Raw genomic sequence first — 27,258 nt, 5'->3', positions numbered from 1 at the left:
GGAAGGCTACTAAAATGATGTGTGGTCTTCATCATAAGGCGTATGGGGAACAGACTTAAATATCTCAATCTGTATACTTTGGAGGAAAGGCGGGAGAGGCGAGATATGATAGACATGTTTAAATACATACGTGGTATAAATGCGCATGAGTTGAGTCTCTTCCATTTGAAAGGAAGCTCTGGAATGAGAGGGCATAGGATGAAGTTAAGAGGTGATAGGCTCTGGAGTAATCTAAGGAAATACTTTTTTACAGAAAGGGTGGTAGATGCATGGAATAGTCTCCCAGAAGAGGTGGTGGAGGCAGGAGACTGTGTCTGAATTAAAGAAAACCTGGGATAGGCACGTGGGATTTCTTAGAGAGAGGAAAAGATCATGGTTACTGCAGATGGGCAGACTGGATGGGCAATTTGGCTTTTAACTGCCATCATGTTTCTATGTTACAAACTTTACCTCTTTCCCTAAAACAATAAAGAAAGAATATTAATGAATAGAGGATTTTAAGGGATTGAATACATCTGTGTTAAGAAAGAGGAGTCAAAATAAAGTGAGTAGCAGATTATATTCCTGTGGTTCTGAGGACTAAATATTGATTCTAAATAAACCCTCAACTGATTTTTTAAGTCTACTAAAGGAATTATAGAAAAGAAAACTAATTTGGCACATGCCATAAAAAGATCATATTTCAAAATATTTTAATGACATTCTTCACCAATAGATAAGAAAAAAAAAAGAACACCATGCAAACACTGAAATAAAGATACAAGGCCCAGAATTCCAAATGAAACAGAATTATGAAAACTGTTCCATCTCTGAAGATGCTAAAAGAAGCATATCTGACCATGCAGAATCTTAAGAATTGAACATAACAATTGCCATACTGGGTCAGATCAAAAGTCTATCAAACCCAGTATCCTGTTTCCAACAGTGGCCAACCCAGGTCCCATGAACTTAGCTAGATCCCAAGTAGTAAAACAGATTATATGCTGCTTATCCTAGGAATCAGCAGTGGATTTCCTCAAGCCATCTCAATAATGGCCCATGGACTTATCTTTTAAGAAATTATCCAAGCCTTTTTAAAACCCCACTAAGTTAACTGGTTTCCCCACATTCTCCAGCAACAAATTCCAGAGTTTAATCACACATTGTGTGAAGAAATATATTCTCCTGTTTGTTTTAAATCTACTACTTAGTGGCTTCATCGCATAACCCTTAGTCCTAGTATTTTTGGAAAGCGTGAGCAAGCGATTCATATCTACCCTTTCCACTTCACTCAGTATTTTATAGACCTCCATCATATCACTCCTGAGCTGTCTCTTCTCCAAGCTGGAGAGTCCTAGCCGCTTTAGCCTTTCATTCTAGGGAAGGTGTCCCAAACCTTTTATAATTTCTGTCGCCCTTCTCGGTACCTTTTCTAATTCCGCTATATCTTTTTTGAGATATGACAACCAGAACTACACACAGTATTCAAGTTGCAGTCATACCATAGAGCGATATAAGGGGCATTATAACTTTTTCATCTTTGTTTTCCATTCCTTTCTTGATAATTCCTAACATTCTATTTGCTTTCTTAGCCAACACTGCACATTGAGATGAGGGTTTCAACATATCCTTAACAATGACATCTAGATCCTTTGCCTGGGCAGTGACTTCTAACATAGAACCCAGCATCAAATAGCTATAGTTTGAGTTCCTCTTTCCCACATGCCTCACTTAGTATTTGCTCATATTAAACATCATCTGCCATTTTGACGCCCAGTCTTCCAGTTTAACAAGGTCCTCTTGCAATTTTTCACAATCCTCTTACGATTTAACAACTTTGAGTTAATAAACAGTATGACAAAGGACTACTAGTCTTTCCTGGCTATAGTTTTTGCTTGACGTTCTCACTTACTTATTGAACTCTCTATTTTGAACAAAAATACTATTACTATTACTAATTTTCCTAAATACTAATTTTCCATGTTTATGTGTAACATGCAGTTATAATAGAACAGGTAGACACTATTTTTAGTGTTTTACTTTTAGCAGGTCATGGCTAATGATGGCCTTTATTTTATTTATTTTTTGGCGTAGGAGCTTTCTCCTGCTCCTTTGAGTTTACAGTTCAATCAGAAAGTAGACTCTGTTGGAAAATAGTGTTAGCAGCATTCATTCATAACCACACAATGAATTCTATCCATTCCATATTCCTTCTCAACCCACTTAGCTAAACGATTGCACTGATAGTCCTTGGCTGGAAGCTATGCACCAGGGTCTCAAACTCTGCAAATATGAATTTCTCATCTATCAAGTGCCAGTGAATGAGATTCCCTCCCTGCTCCAAGGGCTGTGAATGCTGCCTCCATGCTATTACCAGCTGATGCGGGGAATGAAATATTTGACCAGAGAATCTAACTAGGAATATCTCCTTTGCCTAGCATAGACATGGGGTCAGCCCACAAATTTATTTTAATATGAGGTTTCAGGTTTTTTTTTAATTACTAAACGATGAAAACAATGAAAGCAAGACAAATGACAGCCTTTCCAACAGATAAATGTTCTACCAGCAGGAGTCCAATTATTTGTTATAACAATCTTTAGCTTGTAATGACTAGGAAGACGACTAATAATAAAGATTGGTGAGAACAGATGGAGTGGAGTTGTTAATTATAGTCACTTAGCTGTATCAGACCCCATGAGATCTTACTACCATTTTCCACTAGAGATGAAAAACAGTCACTTTAAAAAAAAGGATGGCACATAGAAAGCTGAGGCTATTAACAACCAGGGATAAACCAATCTGCATTGTAATAACAGATTTTAAAAAGTACATCTTGACAAATATTCATCAAGTGGTTTATGGTGCAGTGCCCTGGTATCTGACTCAGATTCTGAAGAAATATTTGCCAAATCGATCCTTGTGATCAGTCAGCAATGCGATTATCCATTTACTCCTGGTGGAATTCTGTGCAAAAATTTTGAAAATTCTCCGCACAGTATTTCAAAATTCAGCAAAATGTATTTGTAGTGTTTTACATAGAATTCTTCTATCCTGAGGCCTGAAATTCCTTCCTGCTTTTTCCTCAGGTTCCAGCCTCTTCAGTTCCCTCTCTCAATCTAACTGGAGTTCTGTCTCCCACTAAATTCCACCCCTCTCTCACTTGCACCCTGAGTCCCCTCCTTGGCCTTTTGAGTTTTTACAGGTACTTGTGACATGGACTGGCCTCCGTGAAGATGGGATACTCGACTAGATGGACCATTGGTCTGATCCAGTAAGGCTATTCTTATAATCTAGCATCTCTCTCTCCATTCACTCTCCACTGGCTAAGAATCTCTTCCTCCATTCCCATCCCCTTTCTGATCTTGATCATACTCTTTTCTTCTCTCTACCATCCCCCCACCCCCCACTTGTGGGTAAAACATCCATGTGCCCTTCACCCCTTCCACCAACTCTCTGCATTGCACCCTGAATCGCTTCCCTACTCCTAATGGTCTAGCATCTCTCTCTCCCTCTCTCTATAGTCAAGCATCTCTTCCTTCTCCCCTCCCCCTCTTTCTGGCTTAGGTTTCCTTCTCACCCACTTTCCCCTCTACCTATAGGTCCAACATCCATTCCCTTCCCCTCTCCAAACATGCAGGAGGGCAGTGGACTAGTTATTTTGGATTACTGCTTACTTATAAACAGGGTCTCTCTTTACACAGCAAGGGAATGCAACTTCATTAAATGGTGATGACCTATGGATTAGAGAATGATGCGGGAAAAAAATTTGTCCCCGTCCCCCACCAACCATCTGATCCCACCCGCACAAGCCTCAAATAGTTATGATTTTATATTGAACTTATTTTATTTAAGTATAAAAAAGAATATTCTGTACAATTGTCATTTTATAAATCATATGTTACATATAATACAAAACAAGGATCAACAAAACCCTCCCTCTTACAAATATCCCTTCCACTATCGAGAAAACTGAACAAGCCATATTAATACAGAATGCTACATAGAAAAATCATTCTAACAAAATACCACAATCACACATAGCAGGAATAGTGTTAGGATAATGCAACTAGGGCAAATGCCCCCTGGAAGCTGAAGAAGGTATAGTCTGTTAGTGGGCTTTGGGGTCCCCAGCTATATCTAATACTAGCTCTAGCAGGATACACATTTAAAATCTGATATATTCTAATCACAAAATAGAAAATATTTTTTTTTCAACATTTTGTTGTCTGGTCATTTTATTTTTCAAATCATGTTGATCTCAGGTTCTGGTTTCTGTTTCCTTCTTTCTTTGATTAACATGCTCACCAGGGTCTCCTGCCATTTGACATTTCATCTTTCTCCAAGCTCACTATTCATCTTCCATCTCTGTGTATGTATTTTTCCCCATGTTCAATATATCCCTTTTCTGTGTCTCCTATTCTTCCCTTTCTAGTATTTCCCGTGTCCATCATAATCATCATTGTATGTCTCTGTCCTCTTGTGTCCAGCATCACTCCTCTGTATCCCTATGCCCCCCTTAAGTCTAACATCTCCCTTATTTATTTAATTTTCTATACCGTTCTCCCAGGGGAGATCAGAACGGTTTACATGAATTAATTCAGGTACTCAAGCATTTTTCCCTATCTGTCCTGGCAGCTCACACTCTCTAATGTACCTGGGGCAAGGGGGGGATTAAGCAACTTGCCCAGGGTCACAAAGAGTGGGTTTGAACCCACAACCTCAGGGTACTGAGGCTGTAGCTTTAACCACTGCGCCACTCTCCCTTCTGCGTTCTTATTCTCCCTCATGTCTAGCCATCATCCCTCTGTGTCCATTTACCATCCCCATGCAGTGTTCCCCTATGTGTCCCTGTCCTTATGCTCTCATCCATGCCCACCATCGCCCCCCTTTTTTTGTAAATCTCCTTGTGTCCAGCTTCTCCCTTCTCTTACACCAATATGTCTTTTATTCTCCTTCCTCCCTCCCTTTGCTGTGTTCAGTATTTCACTTCTTTCATCACCTTGGTTCAACATCTTCTCTTTCCCTCCCCTTTTCTCTCCTCCCTGCAGGTTCAACATATCTCTCACTTTCCTCCAGTTCCAGTCACCCCCCAACTTGGGTCCAGCACCTCTTTCCTCCAGCTCCCTCCCAACATGGGTCTAGCAGCCTATAGGTCTAGCCCATCTGTCTCTTCCAGCCCCACTCCCACCCACATATGGTCCAGCACCTCTTTTCATTCCTTCTAGCTCCATCCCCCATCCCCTCAGCCCCCCAAACCAGGTCCAGCTCCCATCTGCCTTCCACTCAGCTCCTAGACCAGGTCTAGCTCCAGCCCCTATCTGCCTGCCACTCAGCCACTAGAACCGATCCAGATTCGGCCCCTATCCCCCTTCTACTCAGCCTCTTCCAGACCAGGTCTAGCCCCAGCCCTCATCGACCTTCCACTCAGCCCCCAGACTAGTCCATAGCAGCCAAATCCCCACCCCCCAAGTCCTTCAGCCCCCCCCAAACAGCATAATCCCCATCCAGCAGCCCCCCACCAGCAGTTGAATCATCCTCTGTGAAACCAGCAGCCCCCCCCCCCACGTGAGCCAGCATGTAAACTATCCTCCTTAATTCCGCTCTTGGCCTGTGCCTATTTTACCTTTAGCCTCAGCCACCATGAAGAACAATCTTCAAAGGCCTGCACTGAAGTTTTCTCTCTGGCGAGTCCCTTGTTGATGTAACTTCCGTTTTTTTGTTAGCACTTTTTGCACGGCGCATACCGCTGTCCACTTCACTGGAGAGACACACTGTGGAATTACTGCATTATCGCTGCTCTACTTGTACAGTTATTTGTGATGACAGGAGATTGCCATCTGATGGATATTGGATATACCCCTGGGGCAGGCTTCTAAGCTGAAACACAGACCGTGTCGGGTCTATGACACATAATGTATATATGACAAAGACTTTTATTGTTATTTTAATAAATATTGTCCTGTTTTACTTATCCCTGGTTGATATGTACATTTCCTAACTCCACTTGATTGTCTTTCCGTGGGGTCTCACCTCCTTGCTGTTCTGTATTTTCCATTGAAACATGGTATGCTGAAATCGCATTACATGAGCATTTTTAAGATCTTAGAAATGTAGAGGTGCGTTAGTACCTGTGGAATGGGGCATATGAAGAGTTTATAATGCTGCACTCCTGTGTACAAATATAGTTCATTTGTGTTTAAAAGATTTTCTGGCAGAAGGTGTTCTTGAAATGCTTCCTGGGGAAAGGATAAGGTCTGTATTTTCCTCTCAACATCTAAGTTGTGGGGGCCAAGCGCTGTCCCTGTTGTTTTACTAGCAACATAGATGAACAGCTTTCACAGGGCAGTTCACCAAAGGCTAGGGAGAGAAGATGAGGATGACAAATCTAGCTCAGCTAGCATGGAGCTACAAAAGTATGGTCAGAGCTTTGTCCTGATATATTTTCTGTAGAACTTCAGCATCAGACTACAATTGATTTTGGCAAATCCAGTGTTTAGATCCAAAAGTAAAACAATGGCTACCTCTCCATTGTCTCGTAGCTGAATCTTGCTAAGCAGAGCGTCAAGGAGATTTTGGTACTGTGACTTACCTGAAAACCTGATGGCTTTGGATGAGGTAGAAGAATTTTATTTAAAAAAAACAAAACAATTTGATAATGATCAAGATCAGTTTCTCCAAGATCTTTGAAATAAATGGTAAATTTGAAACATGTCAAAAATGAATATATGAAAGATTTATTGTTAGTTTCTTAATAAGGAAATGCACAATCTACTTTCAGCAACTAGAGAAAACTGCCAGATGTGCGACTGGTTTCTCATCAGAGCAAATATAACAGGTGCAACCTCAGCATCTAATTCCTAATAAATGAGGCTCAATGAAGACAGGCATTTACAAAACCTGCAGTAAGAAAATTCAAAGCAAAGTTTATGCCATTTCTTCTTTGCTTGCAGGGCCTGCTTCTTTAAGAACCATATAGCCTAGTGAAACCAAGGGTAATTGTGTCTATAGAATGTACAGTATACACGAATACATAACACTATTTTTATTCCACAAAACCTTCCTGTTCTATGCGGATAACAAAATAAGAAAAACTGCACAAACACAGTGAGCTATAAAATCGTAAACATATCAACCAGCCATCATTACTTCCCAAGAAATTTTTGAAACAAATAAGTCTTCAGTAACTTTCTAAAATGAAAATACAAAACAGAAATAAGTATTAATGGGCGAAACTCAGATTCCCAGCTAGCAGCCTGATAAGAAAGTAATCACCCATGATGTGTCTTGTAAACATAGCCTTTGGGCAAGAGAAATGTAAAAACGAACAAATTACGCTGTGAAAGTATAGCAGTTAAAAAAAAAAAATCCATTTGAAAATTCGGTAGCGAACCATACAACACTTTGCAGCAAAAATAACCAAATTAAAAAATAATCTGTACTGTCACCGGGAGCCAGTGCAATTCACGAAACTAAGGCTTTACATGTTCAATTTTACCCAAATTAAAAATTAGGGCCTTAAAAGTGGCCGCCGATCGTGTCTCAATCATGGAACAGCACCGGATACAAAATTGCACCTCCGGCAAAGGAGGCGCTGGAAATGTAGGCCTATATTTCCGGTGCCTACCTATGATGTGAATAGCACCTCTGTAGGCGCTTTAGGCTGCCTAATGTCATTGCAATGGCGTTAGGCAGCCTAAAGCGCCTATGGAGGCGCGATTCCAGTGCCTGACTCAGCAGAGGCACTGCTTATGTTCTTAACTCAGTTAAAAACAGCATTTCAATGACTTTTTTTTCTACTAAGTCTGGACGCCTACTGGCGCTTGAAAAAACGGTGCCATTTAGAAAATCTAAGCCTAAGTGAACCGTTGTGTTCTGAATCAAAGTGAGTCTTTTAAAATGCTTCTCACAACCCGCTAGACAGACTATGTTACAACAGTCAAGTGCAGACATTACTAAAGACTGCACCAAAAGTTGAAAAGCTGATCTTTCAAAACAAATCTGAATAGAACATAAGTTCCATAGAGTATAAAAGCATTTACAAACCACAGTGTTACTTGATTTTACATTGTTAGATTTCGATCTAAAAATACAGTGGTACCTTGGATTACGAGCATAATCCGTTCCAGGAGCATGCTAGTAATCCAAAATGCTCTTTTATCAAAGCGAGTTTCCCCATAGGAAATAATGGAAACTCGCTTTGATGCGTTCCCCCCCCTCCCCCGAAAACCGGCATTGCTGCCCTCGAAGGCCCCCCCCCCCTGTGATCAGGCACCCCCCTCCTGCGATCCGGCACCCCCTGCCTCGAACCGGCACTCCCCCGCCACGATCCGCTCCCCCCCCCCCGCCACGATCCGACATCCCCCCGACACAATTGGGCACCCCCCCGCCGCTTCTTACCCTCATCTGGGCACTCTTGAAAATCGGCTTCCTCCTCTGCTGGGCCTTGAGCATCTAAGCATGCTCAAGGCCTGCGAGTTCATCTGGCATCTCCCCCTCCCCCTCCATGGTCTGATATCTCCTTTCCTTCCCTCCCTCCCATGAACTTGGCTTCTTCTCTTGTTCCTCTCCTCTCCCTTCTCCTTCCTTCCCTCTCTTTCCCCAATTGGGTGCAGCAGCAACAGAAGCAGCATTTCCCCCCCCCACCCCACTTTCCTGTACAGCAGCAGCATTCCCTCCCCCTCCATTTCCCTGTGCAGCAGCATTTCCCTCCCCCCACCCCACTTTCCTGTGCAGCAGCATCACCATTTCCCCCCAATCCTCTCTTCCCTTCACACGGTCTGGCACAGAAAAATAAAAAAAACAACAACCAACAACCGTCAAGGGAGTTAAAAAAAAAAATACCCCATACCTTTTAAAATCTCTCCTGTCCCCGCTAGACAGCTCTCATACTCAGATTAGCTCTTTTCCGGCGGCCATAGCGGACTGAGCGCCTGGCCATCATGAAGTTCAGTCCATTTGTTACCTCTGACCGCAGCAAGAACCGTAAAAGGCACTTCAATGCTCCATCTCATGTTCGTAGGAAGATTATGTCCTCCCCTTTATCTAAGGAGTTAAGACAGAAATACAATGTCCGCTCTATGCCCATTCGAAAGGATGATGAAGTCCAGGTCGTTCGAGGACATTATAAAGGTCAGCAGATCGGCAAAGTAGTCCAAGTATACAGAAAAAAGTATGTCATCTACATTGAACGTGTACAGCGTGAGAAAGCCAATGGTACCACAGTCCATGTTGGTATTCACCCCAGTAAGCTGGTGATCACCAGTTTAAAACTGGACAAGGATCGTAAGATCCTAGAACGCAAAGCCAAATCTCGCCAAGTTGGCAAGGAGAAGGGCAAATATAAGGAGGAAAGCATTGAAAAGATCCGCGCCTGTTGTGACATCAGAGAGGCTTCCGATGCAGGAGTGGATAGCGCGAGGAGCCGCCAACCCACGACTTTGAACAGAACGAGCCGGCCAGAAACGCTGCTGCTCCAAAAGGAAGAGAATAATCGCGTCCAGACCGTGGGCCGCAAATAAAACTTGGGGAGCCACATGCGGCCCTCGGGCCGCGTGTTTGAGACTGCTGTTCTATAGTATATACTGTACCATTCAAATGGAGACAGTCTTGGATAAGATTAGATGCAGATGAAAAGAAAAATTTAGTTTTTTGAAAGCTCAATTTTAACTTAAAAGATAGCATCCAGTTCTCGATTGTCAATTATCATTGAAGCAATCTGACTGATATTGTTTGATGGTACTGAATCCAATGACAAGATAACGGTAGTGTCATCTGCATATCATTGAAAGCAAATCTAAGTACCTAAGGTATACACCTGAGTTTCCAGAAATAAATTTGGAAAATCAATCAGAAAATTGCTATTTACATGCTAAAGCCTCAAAAATCAACCTGGTGTAACCAAAGAGAGGTCTGAACAAAACTGTCAATAATATGTATCAGAGCATAACTAACAGTAAAGGGAGTTAAAAACCGGTCATACCTTGAAAATGGAATAGTTCTAATTTATCTTCTATAGTATTGGAGTCAATGCTAGAACTTCATCTAAAATATGACTAACCTTATGAGTAGGAGCGTACATGTTGTGAAAATACAGTCACAATGACAAATGACAAGAATTTGCAAGTGAGTATTTGAGTATCAATAAATATTGGTGGCCAGAGAGACCTCCACAATAAGAAAACACAGGTCCCCCATTAGAACTGGAGTAAAAGTATAAGGGGGGAGGGGTGGAAGAATTGATAGAAGGAGAGATAAAGTAGAAGAAATGCACAGATAGGTAGTTGTCCTTCCAGAAGAATAAATAATACTTTTGGGTTGGGGGGAGCAAGTGTATTAGTGAAAACAACAGTAGATCAACTTGTAATCAACTTATTTTCACAATAATATGAACAATTTGGGAAACAATACTGGCATGGATACACGGTATCATTCTCTTTTAAATTATCCTCAGTTAAAAGCACCATCAACTGAACTCCTGAATCAGGCCATTTATCAAATGACACTTTCTGCATGAATAAGTGTTTAAGAGGCCAAACCTTAAATTGGAACATGCACTAGATATAGCAAGTGGTGGTACATGAGTGTCTCAAATTGTTGGACAATGACTATTAGCAGCATTACTCACATGAGAAGACCAGCAACATCCCCAAACAGCAAAGATGGCTGAGGGCAACAATTCCAGAACCATAATGAGAACCATTATAACAGTGGCAAAAGATCAGAATACAAATATTTTTAAATAAATACATTTTGAGACTGTTAAAATGACTATGAACAGTCAATGTAGAGCAGGGGTGTCAAAGTTCCTCCTCGAGGGCCGCAATCCAGTCAGGTTTTCAGGATTTCCCCAATGAATATGCATGAGATCTATTTGCATGCACTGCTTTCATTGTATGCTAATAGATCTCATGCATATTCCTTGGGGAAATCCTGAAAACCTGACTGGATTGTGGCCCTCGAGGAGGGACTTTGACACCCCTGATGTAGAGGAATCAGAATGCAAAAATCTGTATTTTATTGTAAACATTTTTTATTATTAGAATATAGTCTTTCAAGAAATGGATACACTATCTGGCTAAAAAGAGAGAAGATGTACGATCCAGTACTTACAATTAAATTTTAGAATCCAACAGCCAGTAAGAATGCCCAACATGCATTTCATGGTATTAAGAACGGGTTCATCTGAAACAATGAGGTGAGTCACTGGTATAAACGGTCAAAGAAAAGAAGAAATATTATTAAAATACAGAACGGAAAAGTCTTGGGAAAAATAAAAATCATTATCACATTTAAACTACTTTATATTCACAATTAACTGCTTTGTCTCAATATGTTCTCTAGTTCTAACCTGCTGCCTCACCTGAGGCCTTACACATCACATCTTCATGATAAAAATTTACTTTTGGTTTCACAAGATTTATACTTAATGCTCATTCAATGAATAATTTCTTAAGTCTTGATTATCTGATACAAGCAGATTGACCCGTTGGCGAATAAGTAAAAAGTTAAGATAAATATGTAAAACTGCAGCCCCTTAATCAATGCATAAGCAAAGGCAGAGAGTTCCTGATTTTCAAAAATTGTTTATTAACGCTATAGCCCATTCTATGGCATGATTGGAGTGCTAAAACATAATTAATGTACATGAGCTTGTTCTAAAAAAGATTTTTAATAGAAAAACTACTGTACTGTACAATAAAACCAACACTATAAACTACAGTCATAAAGCACTGTACACTTCTTCCTTCGTATTTGTGGTTAGAGCAACTGCTGTTTTTAGCATGCTGGCTCCTCCCCCCAAAATTACAACATCCATGAGTACAATAGCACAATACAAAGAAAATCGCTGCTCCCAGCGTTCACACAGAAAATCGCTGCTCCCAACTTTCACAGAGAAAATCGCTATTCCCAGTGTTGCACACTGATTCGGAGTGTCATGGCTGCCTGGCACGTAAACAAGGAGTGGGATAAGTTGCATTAACTGTAGCGGTGAAAGAAAAGGAGAGTGCAAGAGGGAGATTCCGGCGCTCAACATGCATCACCAGAGGGTAACTTTGCAGGGAGTGATAGCTTGGGCTGCTCCAGGTTAGGCGCTAACCGGGAGCACTGAGGCTGAGATTCAAAAGTTTATGTTCTTCTCTCACCCGGTGACCAGTGATACTGTACAGAGAAAATAACTGCACTTTCTTCTCAGGAATAGGTCAGGCTATTTGCGGTTTTATTGTATTCTCTAGGTATTTTTTTTTTTACAGAAAACCGCAAATAACTTATGAGAAAGTTATTCGCAGATCTGTTCAGCCCCAATCACTGCGAATACGGAGGGGGAAGTGTACTATATAGCAGCAATGCAACTAAATTGCAAGTAAACAAATTTAAAGAGTGTTTTGTAAAATTTTGCAACTAATGTTTGTTTTTCCAGTTTACTTCTCTTCCTTGCTGCAAGGTCACACCAGCGTCTCAATAACACTCAGTAGAAGTCACTTTCTTTTGTTGTTCCACATATGCCAATGCAACCTCAATTGTCTCGACGGCCTTCACTATGACCAACTTTTAACAATTTTATCTACTGTATGTTCAGCCTCACTCAAGGTGTCTTCATCGGCACCATCTCCATTCCCATTCACCATAGCAATTACCGTACATCATTGTCAGTTAGTTCTTATTTGCTTGCATCCATTCTTGTATGCCATCTTCACAAAGCATACTCACAGCCTGGTATTTCCTGCTCTGTGTTCCTTGTTACATACTTGCTCATTTTCATTCTCAGAAATTAAGCTTTTTCCATGATTTTGCTAGGGTTGGTGGTTCAATTTTGTCCCATGACTGAGCAATCCAGTAGATAACATCTTTTGATGTTCACTTTATTTAAAACATAATTCTTTTCCCTTCATGCATTGCACAAAGTGTTGTAAGAATCTTCCAGTGGTCTTTTCTAAGGTTTCCAGAACACCCTGGTCCATTGCTGACATTATGCAGCAATACTGGAAAGCAGAAAAAGCACTCTAATGTCAACACTTATTTATTTATTTATTCAATTTTCTATACCGTTTTCCCAGGAGAGCTCAGAACGGTTTACATAAGTTTATTCAGGTAATCAAGTATTTTTCCCTGTCTGTACCGGTGGGCTCACAATCTATCTAATGTACCTGTGGCAATGGGGGGGATTAAGTGAATTGCCCAGGGTCACAAGGAGCAGCATGGGTTTGAACCCACAACCTCAGGGTGCTGAGGCTGTAGCTTTAACCACTGCACCACACTCTCAGTTTGTCTTCACTAGGATGAGATGATGCATTATGCAAGAAAAGGACTGCTTTCCTAGGCAGGTTTATTATTTTAAGATGTTTTCTAATGATGGGACAAAATCCTTGAAAAAGAGAGTTATGGAAAATGTTCTTGTCTGTCTAGGCATTCCTTTGGCTCCTACACGACAAAGGAAGTGCAGCAGGAGCCATGTTTTTAAAGGCCCTAGGATTTAATTTTGACTTTCCAATGAAAGTCAATGGTATGAGTAATTTATGCTTACCAGTTGCAGTGCTACAGACTAGAATAGTCACTCTTTCCTTAATCTGTTTATAACCTGGTACCAAGGCTTCGAGCCATGATGCAAGAGTTCTTGAAGGCAACATTTAAAATTTAATCCGGTTGTTGTATGTCTTGTCATTTGATATACCTTCTTTTTTTTTTTTTCTTTTTTCAAAATCTTTATTCATTTTAACATATACATCAAGTGAACATTAAAATATGAACACAACATATTACATTATCACTTGATAATTCCATAACAATATACAGTGGTACCTCGGTTTACGAGAGCACCGGTTTGCGAGTGTTTTGCAAGACGAGCAAAACATTCACAAAATCAGCGCCCCGGAAACCGAGCGTGCTTCGATTAGCGAGCGCCCCCCCTGCGAACCGTCACCCTCCCCCCTGCGATCCCCATCTCATATCTATACATGAATAATATAATCCCTATGTATATTAATCAATTCAAATTACAGGCCTATTTCTTTAATAAATGTAGATGGTAAATTATTAGCTAAAATTTTAGCTTTAAGATTGGCTAAAGCTCTTCCGCATATAATAGGTATGCATCAAACTGGATTTGTTGCTCAAAGACACTCTTCCAATAATACTAGATTGGCATTTCAGATGTATTATTTAACAAAACAAATTAATGATCCGGCTTTTTCAGTATCAGCTTTTGATCGTGTAGAGTGGAAATTCATATATACCTTCTTTTTTTAATAAATTACAATTTGAATCTGAAAAATTCCTCAGAATCCGCTTACAGCTTTTCCCCCAACCAATGTAGAGCTGCCTTATGTCTTTTCGTCCAATGATCAAGCCACTCAAAACTAGCAGTGAAATCAGGGTCAACTTGATTGAATTCTTTTTGAAAAATTAGGGCTTTCTCTTGCAATATAGGCCCTAATATAGGTATGCTCTCATCTCTCTGCTGTGTGAAACATGGGAATAAGGCCTGCTCAGCTTTTCATAGGCACATTTTTTCATAGCTTTTCTAGCGTTCAATGAAGAAGTAAAAGGCACCATTTCTCCAGCTCACTGAGTTGTCTTTTCCAGTCAATAATTCTCTCTCTACTCCTCATTCTGTTGCAATTTTTTTGGATGGAGTCACCCTTGTTAATTCTTTTTAAAGGATTGAGTTTCTGTTCTATACACAAAACAACTTTCTTCCCCTTTTGACTGGCCATTTCTGAAGTGATCTTCTACAGACTTGAAGGGAAAGAAAAAAAATACTGCTGTAGGGCTGTAGTGTATTATTGCTGTAGTGTATTACTGCTGTAGTGTATTACTTATTAAAAATGATGCAGAAATGTTGCAGAAAGAGTAAAACTCACTGTGCTCTAGAATCTCACCAGTACAAGCAGGGTTCAGATCACAATGGTGCTGTTTTGCAGTAAAAGAAGGGACCCAGGTCTGAAACAAATTGTCTCTAAAATTGAAAGGGAATAGATCCCGTACAAACGTAAGGCAGTTCTTCTTCACCCAGAGAGTGGTAGAAAACTGGAATGCTCTTCCGGAGTCTGTCATAGGGGAAAACACCCTCCAGGGATTCAAGACAAAGTTAGACAAGTTCATAATGAACAAGGACGTACTCTGGTAGGACTAGTCTCAGTTAGGGTGCTGGTCTTTGACCAGAGGGCCGCCGCGTGAGCAGACTGCTGGGCATAATGGACCACTGGTCTGACCCAGCAGCGGCAATTCTTATGTTTTTATGTCTCATGTGTGAATTGTCCCTCTGTGTTATGTCAGAAAATGGAAAGAGAAGTCGTGTGATTTTTAATGGCAACGCAATGACATCACTGTATGAGGGGGGTCTGTTGGATGGTCAGATTAGTGAAGGACCGATAATCAAGACTGTGCTATATAATATAGAAGGTGTTGACCCATATTCACAAAATAAAAGTCCATACACAAATTTTTCAGGGCCAAGTACCTGAATAAAATGACTAAAATGGAAATAAAAATACAATTACAATGGAGCCAAACAAATGCTTAAAATAATTATAGTGAAACAGAAAGGTCCTGTGCCTGATACTAAGATGTAACTTCTGCAAAATAAACCACAGGTACTTCTTCTCTACTCATTCCTCTATTCTCTTCTCTCTCTACTCTTCAGCTAGCTGCGTGTCAGGCACAACCCATTCACACCATGGGACATAGGAGCAAGAAAGGAGTAATGGAGGCTGCAGGAACCCAGCTGTGCTATCCAGTTTACTGCACTGAGTGTCATATGTATGACTACCTCCCCTCCGGGAGGCAGGCGTACATATGCTGTCGATGCCAGGAACTGGATAGCTTGAAGAAGGAGGTCGGGAGACTACAGGTTAGAGTCCAGGAGCTGGAGGGACTTTGCACCATAGAGGAGCAGTGCTGGGCAACTGAAGACACAACCAGAGAGAGCCACATCACGGAACAAGTTAGAGAGCTCGAGAAATTCATCGAGGAGGCCTGCAGGATGGTGGAGGCACAGGACCACCAGCACACCAGGAGAGAACCAACAGTTGTACGACAGAATCCACCAGACGCCATGGGAGTAGGACCTTGCGGAGGATCTGGACAGGCAGATGGGGTGGAGACCCAACAGAGCCCGGCGGAAGGACCAGCGGACTGCACCACTGACACAGACCTGAGACCAGAGAGACAGCTGAGGAAGGGGAGATCTGCTATCGTAGTGGGAGACTCAATCCTGAGAGAAGTGGACAGTCACATAGCCAGTAGGAGAGAGGACCGACTAGTGACATGTCTCCCGGGGGCAAGAATGAAGGACGTCATCGATAGAATTGAGAGGATCCTGGAGGGAGCCGAGACGGAGGAGACAGCAGTAGTAGTCCACATTGGAACCAACGACGTCAGCAGGAGGAACTACAACAGGACTACACTAACTGACCAGTTCAGGATCCTGGGGAGGAAACTGAAACTGAGGACAAGGAAGATAGCCTTCTCGGAGATCCTGCCAGTATCGAGAGCGGACGCAAGGAGGCAGAGCGAACTACAAGCAATAAAAGGTTGGCTGAGGAGATGGTGCGAAGAGGAGGGTTTCCACTTTGTTCGGAACTGGACAACTTTCTTGGGGAAGAACAAGCTCTACAGGAGAGACGGACTGCACCTGAGCACGGTTGGGATGAGGATGCTGGCACGCAACGTCCAGAACGTCATAGACTTGGCTTTAAACTGAGGACAAGGGGAAATCCGATAATCGATCTGACCTCGACACATCGGACAAAAGTATCAAATAAGGATACTGAGCAAAGACTTTGTAAAAGAGGGATCGGGACTGAGTGGGAACTTTTGGAAAAAGGACCTAAGGACGCAATGCAGGGGCCCAGGGCACAAATGAAACTGGCAAGCAGGATTAACAGAGAACAGCAGGAGTCAGAAGGGCAACCAAAAATGGGGGAACAGGCTGAGGATAAAACAGACACACCGCAGGAACAGGATGACCAAGACGAGGCTCGGGGACTAACAACCCATGAGGGGGGTCACCAGGAGCGCCAAACCACGAGAAAAATCAGCAGGGAAGGCAAAAAACCGGGACTTACATTGCCTGTACACTAATGCTAGGAGCCTAAGGGCCAAAATGGGAGAGTTGGAAGTCATAGCCAGCAAGAAGGACCTAGACATAACTGGAGTCACAGAAACGTGGTGGACTAACGACAATAAATGGGATGTGGCCATACCAGGGTACAAACTCTACAGGAGGGACAGGACACACAAAAAGGGTGGAGGAATAGCGCTATATATTAAAGACTCCATACCCTCAACCAGGATGGAAACAACAGTAAGAGCGGATGGCTTGGAATCACTATGGGTTAAGCTACCGGGAGGAACTGGAGCAGACATAAAATTGGGACTGTACTATCGCCCACCCAGACAATCGGAAGAAATCGACCAGGACCTGGAGGCTGAACTGAGGCAGGTATGCAACAGCGGAAGTGTGGTGGTGATGGGGGACTTCAACTACCCTGGGATAGACTGGAGTATCGGGCGCTCAAACTGCACGAGGGAGGCCAAATTCCTGGAGGCCACGAGGGACTGTTTCATGGAACAGCTGGTCACGGAACCAACACGGGGAGATGTCACGCTTGATCTAATCTTCAACGGACTAGGGGGAACCCGCAAAAGAGGTGGCGGTACTAGCCCCACTAGGAAACAGTGATCACAACACGATCCAGTGCAGTCTAGAAATTGGATCATCAAAGGTGAAAAGAACCACTACGACAGCACTCAACTTCAAAAAAGGGAATTACGATGCCATGAGGAAAATGGTGGGAAAGAAACTCAACGGCAACGCAAGAAAGATGGAGTCTGTAGAAAAAGCCTGGACCCTACTCAAGGGCACAGAACCTGTGCATCCCCAAGTTCAGGAAAGGGTGCAAAAAAAACAAAACAGAGCAAAAAACCCAGTGTGGATAACAAAGGCATGATAAAGGCGATAAGTGACAAGAAAGCATCGTTCAAAAAATGGAAAAAGGACCAAACAAAGGACAACCATAAGGAGCACAAAGAACACCAGTTGGAATGTCACCGAGTGGTAAGGAAAGCAAAAAGAGAATATGAAGAGAGACTGGCGGGGGAGGCAACAAACTTCAAATCATTCTTCAGGTACGTTAAGGGGAAGCAACCAGCAAGGGAGGAAGTGGGACCCTTGGATGATGGAGAAAGAAAGGGAGTAGTAAAAGAGGAAAAAGAGATAGCTGACAGGTTAAATGAGTTCTTCACATCAGTCTTCACGAGGGAGGACACAACCAACATTCCGGAACCCGAAGGAATCGTAAATGGAGATCAGGATGATAAACTGGTCCAACTAGAAGTGAGCCAAGTGGATGTCCTCAGGCAGATAGACAGGCTAAAGAGTGACAAATCGCCGGGTCCGGACGGCATTCACCCTAGGGTACTCAAGGAACTAAGGAACGAAATAGCAGAGCCATTTCGACAAATATGCAACCTATCCTTAAAAACTGGAGAGGTTCCGGAGGACTGGAAAATAGCAAATGTCACGCCCATCTTCAAGAAGGGTTCAAGGGGTGACCCAGGAAACTACAGGCCGGTGAGCTTGACCTCGGTCCCGGGAAAGATGATGGAAGCGCTGATTAAGGACAGCATCTGTGAGCATATCGAAAACAATGGACTACTAAAGTCGAGTCAGCATGGCTTCTGCAAGGGAAGGTCATGCCTCACAAACTTATTGTACTTCTTTGAGGAGGTAAACAGCCAGGTGGATAAAGGGGAATCCATAAACATCATTTACCTTGACTTTCAAAAAGCCTTCGACAAGGTACCACAAGAAAGACTGCTTAAGAAGCTATGGAAACATGGGGTGCAAGGGGAGGTCCACCGATGGATCAAAAACTGGCTGGCAGACAGGAAACAGAGGGTTGGAGTAAAGGCCCATTACTCAGACTGGCAATGGGTCACGAGCGGAGTTCCGCAGGGGTCGGTGCTGGGACAGACAGGAAACAGAGGGTTGGAGTAAAGGCCCATTACTCAGACTGGCAATGGGTCACGAGCGGAGTTCCGCAGGGGTCGGTGCTGGGACCGCTCCTGTTCAATATATTTATCAACGACCTGGAGGCGGGAACAAAATGTGAGGTCATTAAATTTGCAGATGACACCAAACTATACAGCAGGGTTAAAACCACGGAAGACTGCGAAGATCTCCAAAAGGATCTGATGACAATGGAAGAGTGAGCCAAGAAGTGGCAAATGAGCTTCAACATAGGGAAATGCAAGGTCATGCATGTAGGGAAAAAGAACCCGATGTTCACTTACAAAATGGGGGGATCACCGCTAGGGGTAAGCGATTGGCTCCTTTCTAACAAACTTTCACTCAATGCTGACAAATCTTGCGGTCTTCTTCTCCCCATTAAAAAATCTGAAACAATACCTGGTACAATTTACATTAAATCCACACCTTTACGTATGGAAACTAAAATAAAACTATTAGGCGTCTTTTTAGATAGAGAACTAACTTTTCACGATCACATCAGTTCTGTTGTACAAACTTGTTTCTTCAAATTACGTATTATTCGTTCCCTCAGATCTCTTTTAACTAACGACTCGATTAACATACTAATTCATTCTCTAATCATCTCACACTTAGACTATAGTAATTCTCTTCTCAATGGACTCCCCCAAAAAGAACTACGACGGCTGCAACTTGTTCAAAATACCGCTATTAAACTCATTTACAATGTCGGCAAGTTCGAACATGTTACTCCTCTTTTCAAAGAGGCTCATTGGCTCCCCATCTCTCATCGGATATGTTATAAAATTATACTACTTACATTCAAAATTAAACATTCACGCCTACCTCTATTTCTTGATAAACTTTTAATCCCCCAAAGTTCTCCTCGTTCATTAAGATCATCTGATCAAAAACTCCTTTTCATTCCCTCTCTAAAAGAATCCTTTTACACTAGGAATACTAACTTCGCCATAACTGCACCCACATTATGGAACTCTCTCCCCCAATTTCTTAGGGACGAAACTCAATTACCAAAATTTAAGATTAATCTTAAAACTTATCTATTTAAAGATGCCTACGCCAATTCTTAATCTTTTTCTTGTCCATTCGTTGATTTCTTTTTCAACTTAATTATCATTCTCAAAGCATATCACTCACACCAGGCACCACCGCCCCCCATGTTATATCCCTTCCCTCTATCTCATTTCTCCTACAACTATGTAACTTTTTCCTAACCCTCCCACTTACCCTCACTGTCTTGTCTGTCTATACGTATTATTTGTTTCTATTTTTCTCACTACTCTCTTTAAACACAATTAAATATATCTTGCTTTCCTTTTTACATATTATTGTTAACCGGTCAGATATTTGTTTTTATGATCGGGGTATAAAAAACCAATAAACTTGAAACTTGAAACTTAAACTTGAAAGAGACCTGGGGGTAATGGTAGACACAACATTGAAGGCGTCGGCGCAGTGCGCCACAGCCTCAAGGAAAGCCAACAAAATGTTGGGTATCATTAAGACGGGTATCACAACCAGGACGAAGGAAGTCATCCTGCCACTGTATCGTGCGATGGTGCGCCCGCATCTGGAGTACTGTGTCCAGTACTGGTCGCCGTACCTCAAGAAAGACATGGCAGTACTTGAGGGAGTACAGAGAAGAGCAACTAAGCTAATAAAGGGTATGGAAGACCTGCCATATACTGACAGATTGAAAAAGCTGGGGCTGTTCTCCCTGGAGAAGCGAAGACTTAGAGGAGACATGATAGAAACCTTCAAGATCCTGAAGGGCATAGAAAAAGTAGACGGGGACAGATTTTTCAAATTATGGGGAACCACAAGTGCAAGGGGTCACTCGGAGAAATTGAAAGGGGACAGGTTTAGAACAAACGCTAGGAAGTTCTTCTTCACCCAGAGGGTGGTGGATACATGGAACGCGCTTCCAGAGGCTGTGATAGGCAGGAGCACGTTACAGGGCTTCAAAGAAGGTTTGGATAGGTTCCTAGAGGACAAAGGGATTGAAGGGTACAGATAGGAGTAGAGGTAGGTTATAGGGATAGGAGCAAGAGGTAAATAGGGACCACTGCTCAGGCAATGGGCCTGATGGGCCACCGTGGGAGCGGACCGCTGGGCAGGATGGACCTCTGGTCTGTCTCAGCGGAGGCAACTTCTTATGTTCTTATATTTTTATGTAATACAGTTGAGCAACAGAAAACTGATGCTTGGGCAGAATAAAAACATTTTAGGTGAAAACCTCATAGAAATATTACTAAATCTCTCCAAAAGTCAGTCTAACAGTCAACATTTCGAAACAAACAAAACTGATCTGCTTTTGACAGACAAATTTGCCTGTTTTTTTTTTTTTCTTTTTTCTTAAGGCAATGGCTCCTCTGTAAGCGCTAAACCAGGCATGTCAAGTAAATTTCATTTATGGTGTTCAGTTACTGAAGATTATGAAAATGAACAGAGAAAATAAAATCAAGTCTATTTATCAACTGTGGCAGGAAGAAAACAAAAGTGCATGCTACGTCAACCCAATATTGCATTACAAAGTAAGCTTTGTTTTCAAATGAGAAAGTCTAAAAAAAAAACCAAAAACTGTTCCACTTGTTAACTATTACATCTTATTTATAGTGTTTATTTACTATAGATAGATAAAAAGACAGAGGGGGAGCATAAGGAAATATTAGGTACTTAACTTATTAATCCTCTTTCTAGTAAATAGGCACATCATTCTGGCCACGAGATCCTGTGTAGAGAGCCTTTTTACATTTTTCTCCTCCACTTCCCATCCCTCTGGGCTGTCCTATATAACTCAGTTCGTATCAAAGCAAACGGTCTGCCCTAGAGGAGTAAACATAACAGGGAAGGGTACAGGATTCTCCCCAAGAAACAAATCTGTTCTGCTATTATAACTTTTAACATGAAATAATCATGAAACATCTAAACATTTAACCCTATAACATGGTGGAATGAACAGGCCGCCTACCTGAGCGAAACCTGTACTAACAGACTTGGAGTTCTGAAAGATACTCCATGGTCTCTTCACAGTAGTACTGGTTAGAGAATGACATGGTGGCGGGTACCCGCGGCTAGCCGCGTTTAGCCGCGGGTAACCCGCCAAAACAGGGAATGAAAAATAACAGTCGCAGCGGGGACGGGAAAGGCCATTCACCGCCCATGGAGCGGTGAATGGTCTTGTCTCCGCAGTGAGGCATTAAAGATCGCGCGGTCCCCGCAGCCACCGCCCGCCCGTAGCGTTTAGCAAGCTCCCTCCCTCCACCTCACCTTAAATTCTGAGTTTGCGGGCTTCCTTTTTCCTGAACCGCACGCGTTCAAAAAGCTGTGCATGCGCGGCTGCGCGAGTCCATCAAGCTTCTCTTCTGACGCAACCGGAAACAGGAAGTTGCAGGAGAGGAGAAGCTTGATGGACTCGCGCAGCCGCGCGTGAGCGTCTTTTTAAACACGTGCGACTCAGGGAAAAAGGAAGCCGGCAAACTCAGAATGTAAGGTGAGTTGGAGGGAGGGAGCTGGCTAAACGCTGCGATCGGGTAGGTGGGGGCTGCTAGACTCTGCGATCGCGTTTGTTCCCGGCTCATACTAGGAAGGAGGGAGTGAAAGGAAAAAAAAATTCTGGGCCAAGGGAATGAAGAGGGAAAGAAAGAAACCCACAGCAGGAAAGAAAGGGGAAGACAGGCAGGTGAGCCAGATGCTGGAAGCAGGGGGGGGAGAAAGAAGGAAAGAAGCTAGATGGGGTTGAAAAGAAGACACGCTGGTATGGAAGAGGAAGGTAGGGGAAATCTGGACAGAGGAAGGTAACAGAAAGAGGGGAAATTATGTGCATGGGGCATAGGGACAGAGACATAAAGGGGACATGCCATGGGGATGGTATATGGACACGGGGGGGGGCAATGGCAGATACATAGGAGAGATATTAGAAATGGGGAAAATAGGAACAAGGAAGCGAGATGGTTTGTGGGAATGGGACAGGGACAGAGCTCGCAGGCTCCAGCGGCTTGCACAAATTACATTGTAACATGCCACGAAAATAAGAGAGAGGGAGGTAGATAGATAGGCCACGCAAGAGGAGCTGAAGGGTGGTAGGAAGGAACAGATGGTAAAGGAGGGAGGGAAGGGTGGTGGTAGAAAGGAATAGAACAGACATTGAAAGAGGGTAGAGAGGAACAGACTCTGAAGGGAAATGTGGAAGACAGAGTGGGAAGAAGACAGATGCCAGACTATGGGGGAGCAGAGGGAAAAAGATGGGTGCTAGACCAATTGGGGGAGGGTGAAAGGACGGCACAGTAACAGCAAATGGAAGACGCAGAGAGAAGACACACAGTGGATGGAAGGAATTGAATGAGAAGATGTGGAAAGCAGAAACCAGACAACAAAGGTTGAAAAAAAAATTCTATTTATTTATTTATTTTTTGCTTTAGGATAAAGTAGTATTTTAGTTGTGTTGATAAAAATTTATAAACAAAGCCCTGCCAGCTGAACATCTCTTTATCTAGTTCAGCAGCAGGAACTTTGATTTATAAGAAAGGAATAAGCTAAATATTACAGTACTAAGGCTTATATGGATGCTGCGGGGACGGTGACGGGGCGGTGAATGGGATGGCAGTGGCGGTGATGGGGGCGGTGAAGGGAATGGCGGTGATGGGGCGGTGCAGAGGATGGTGGGCTGGGGACAGGGCGGTGACGGGGACAGATTTTTTCCCCGTGTCATTCTCTAGTAGTGGTTCCCTCCATTCTTGACTGTACTGGACAGAGGAAAGAAACAGCTTTCCGCTAAAACGGACATGTCTGAGACTGAAAGCAGGTGACAGGGCGAACTTCCAGAATGATGTGACTATTTACTAAAAAGATTATCAAGGTAAGTACCTAATCTTTCCTTCTAGTGCAATAGGCAGCTGGAACACTTGGGATATATCAAAGCAGTCCCCTAGGATCTTGGGTGGGACAGATGAGCTTGCTAAAAGCATAGAAGATCCAAACGTGGTATCCAATTTGGCCACTACATCTACAAATTTCTTCAGGGGAAACTACTCTGGACTCCGCTCAGGAGGAAGATATGCTCCTAGTGGAATGGGCCTTTATGGCTACTGGCAATTGCTTTCCACTGTCAATATAAGTTGGAGAAAAGGCCATATGAATCCATCTAGAAATGGTTGCTTTTGAAGCTGGTATTCACTAGCACAAAGAGATGATCTGGCAGACAAAACTCATTCGTCACTTACAGATAGCAAAGCAACAATCTGTGAACATCCAGCAATTTCAGAGCTTTGTCACTTTCTTGGACCCCGAGGGCGTGAAGGCTGGCAACCATACTTCCTGGTTGATGTGGAAACTGAAGACTACTTTCGGCAATATAGAAGGGGCTGTTCTCAGTGAAACTGTCTCCAAAATCCTGAGAAAAGGTTCTCTGCAGGATGAAACCTGTAGTTCAAACACCCGACGTGCTGATGTGACCGCCACTAAAAAACATTATTTTGACTGCTTATCCATTAATGATGACTTCTCCAAAAGCTCATATGGAGGCCTAGTGAGAGCCCGCAGAATGAGATTAAGATTCCACATTGGAAAAGGTTCATGTACTGGAGGAGGCAGACAATGTTCCCTTCAAACATCTGGACACATCTGGGTGAGAGAATAATGTCCTTTTTTTAGATTTGGATTTGAAGAACGAGAGATCTGTCTGTATTGAGGGAGCCAACCACTAGTCCTTTCTCAAGCCCTTCTTGAAGGAAAGCTAGAGCCAGCAACACTGGTGCTGCGACTGAGTATTCACTCTTCTGGGCACACCAGCTCTGGAAGCGCGTCCAGGCCTTTGTATTGGTGGCCAAGGTTGACTGCTTCTTGGAATTTAGGGGAGAGAATAGCTTTTGCGCACTAAGGCGGTGCACTCACGAGCCATGCCATTAAGACCAATTGGGCCCTGTACAAATAACTATGGATGGCAAGGCAGACCGAGACCCTGGTCCCTCTTTAGACAGACCAGATCTGCATGTCACAGATACCTCGGCCAGTCCGGTGTGAAGAGAAATTACCAGTCCTAGATGTGACATTATTCTTCGTAGGATGCTGACCATCAAGACCATGGTGGGAACACATACAGAAGCCCTTTCTGTGGCCACGGCTGCACCAGGGTGTCAAGACTGGCGTTTCCTGGCTTGTATCTTCGACTGAAAAAAAATCAGCCATTTTCTTGTTGGTTGCCGACGCCGTGAGGTCAAATGTTGGGTGCTCCCGACTTGCAATGCTGTCAAACACTTCCTAAGACAGAGCCCAATCTCTGGGATCGAGGATCTGCTGGCTGAGAAAATCTGCTTGCACATTATCTACTCCCACTACGTGTGCCACCGAGAGGGCAAGCGGGGGGTGGGGGTGGGGGAGGAGAGGGGGGTGGAGACCACCCACTGGAACAGCATTTGGGCCTCCATCTGTAGCGGGGCACTCTAGGTGCCTCCCTGGTGATTCATATAAGCTACTGCGGTTGCATTATCTGAGAAAACGCTAACCACTTTGTCCTGCAGCAAACCTTCTGAGCTCCCACAGCACCAGGTGGATGGCTCTCAGCTCCAACCGGTTGATCAGTCATTTTCTCTGGGCAGGAGACCAGCGTCCATGCACTAGATGACCCTTGCCAGTTTCCAGGACTCCAGCAAGGAAGAGCAGCAGCCTAGCTCGAGGAAGGAGAAAGAGGAAGCAGTCCATCTTGTTCCTCCTTCTCCCATCTGATCATCACTGTGCTGCCGCTGAAGCTCCACCTACCCACAGCAGAGGCTCCTCTTTAGTCCTTGTAAAAGGGGCAGCGTCCAGGTGGGCCTCTCCCACTGGCAGACCCTGCCAAAGGGCCCTTTATTCGGACCAGGAGGAGACACTACCCATCTGACCCAGGTCACTGTGACTCCAAGCACAAGTGATTTACTCATCGCCCCACAGCTCTGCCAGCCCTGCCAAGTGAGTTCCAGACACCGCACCCCTCACCAGCACAAGCATTACCCGACCAGGCTCTACTGACAGACCTCCCACACTCATCACCCTGAACCCCGTCTGTCTTCCGAAGACTAGGAGAAAGGGCACAACTCCTCCACCCAATAAAGTTCTCCCCTTAAACAAGACCCGCAAGAGCTGTCCCTTCTCCTACCTGGAATCCTAATATGCAGGCCCCAAAGGCCCTTCCTCTGTTTAAGGGAACATAGAGCTCACTATTTTCTCCTACCCAGTGTTCTACCAGGCACCCAGTTCCCTGCCTCAGAGGGCAGCCCTCTCTAGAATCTCCCTCCCCTGCCTCCAAGGTCATTACTCCCTCCAGAGTCCTCCAATCCACCTCCAACAGAACCCCAGTTCCGGTTAACAGACAAGTAGCTCACAATGTGCCTTGCAAGCCCAATATCGTTAATTCCAGTGATCACTGGCCAAGAGAGATATGGTGATCTAAGAGCACTCCACATATGAAAAACCTTCACCAGGCGCTAACATCTTACCCTGTCCCACACCATTATGAAAATACCCCAGAAACTATGCTATCTGCTGGCCTGGATCCATGACAGGTCAGTAAACAACAAAATTCCTCACATTCTGGACCTCGTGTCTAACAACAACTATGATATACTCCTCATCACTGAAACCTAGCTGTCTGATAATGATGGTGTACTACTGGGACAACTCTGCCTCAATGGCTACCAAGCCTTTACATCATCACATATAGACAAAAAGGGAGGAGGAGTTGCTGCCATCTTAAAAGCGAAGCAAAATCCTCGATTCATAAGCTAATCCACCTTTGAAGGCCTGAAATGCTTGACTTTCACCATCAGCCAAAATGAGAACAGCGTCTTTGTCCTCAACTACAGAGCCCCTCACTCCCCACTGAGAACCCTGGAAAACATTCTAGCCTTCATAAGGAAACTGATCATCTCCTACCAGCACATAAGGATAATAAGAGACTTCAACTTTCCTGACTTTCTAAACCTAACTGGTCAGTCACTGGACTTCGTCAACACCCTGTTTGACCTTGGCATCACCCGAACAGTCAATCTGTCCACTCACTACTCTGGTAACACCCTAGATCTCATCTTCGTGATGAACAGCCCGCCCGCTGATGACCACCAAGATAAAACAACCACACCAGTGCCTTGGTCCGACCACCATCTCATCACCCTAGCCCTGAAGAAAGACATTTTCTGCTCAGTCACCACCTTCAAGCTTACCCTAGACCCTTCCACTCTGAATCTCACTGCCTTCGAAGCAGAACTACTCAGTCTCACTGAACAGCTGGAGAAGG

At 43.5% G+C, this 27,258-nt stretch overlaps 2 protein-coding genes across 3 annotated transcripts in view; one reads left to right on the top strand and one right to left on the bottom strand.

Annotated features, from left to right (window-relative positions):
* BARD1 (BRCA1 associated RING domain 1) overlaps positions 1-27,258 on the bottom strand; it is a 132,016-nt gene that overhangs the window by 12,964 nt on the left and 91,794 nt on the right. For both annotated transcript variants that reach the window (XM_033947000.1, XM_033947001.1), the window contains one exon: positions 11,090-11,182. In XM_033947000.1, coding sequence (XP_033802891.1) covers positions 11,090-11,182 — 93 coding nt within the window. The remainder of the gene's footprint in view (positions 1-11,089; positions 11,183-27,258) is intronic.
* LOC117360977 (60S ribosomal protein L26-like) lies at positions 8,884-10,036 on the top strand. The gene is made up of 2 exons (XM_033945689.1): positions 8,884-9,355; positions 9,996-10,036. The coding sequence occupies exons 1-2, from the start codon at positions 8,920-8,922 to the stop codon at positions 10,034-10,036; spliced, it is 477 nt and encodes a 158-aa protein (XP_033801580.1). The 5' UTR covers positions 8,884-8,919.

This window comes from Geotrypetes seraphini, chromosome 5 (assembly GCF_902459505.1).
Source record: "Geotrypetes seraphini chromosome 5, aGeoSer1.1, whole genome shotgun sequence".
NCBI classification, from domain to species: Eukaryota; Metazoa; Chordata; class Amphibia; order Gymnophiona; family Dermophiidae; genus Geotrypetes; species Geotrypetes seraphini.
This window is presented reverse-complemented; position numbering and strand designations above follow the sequence as displayed.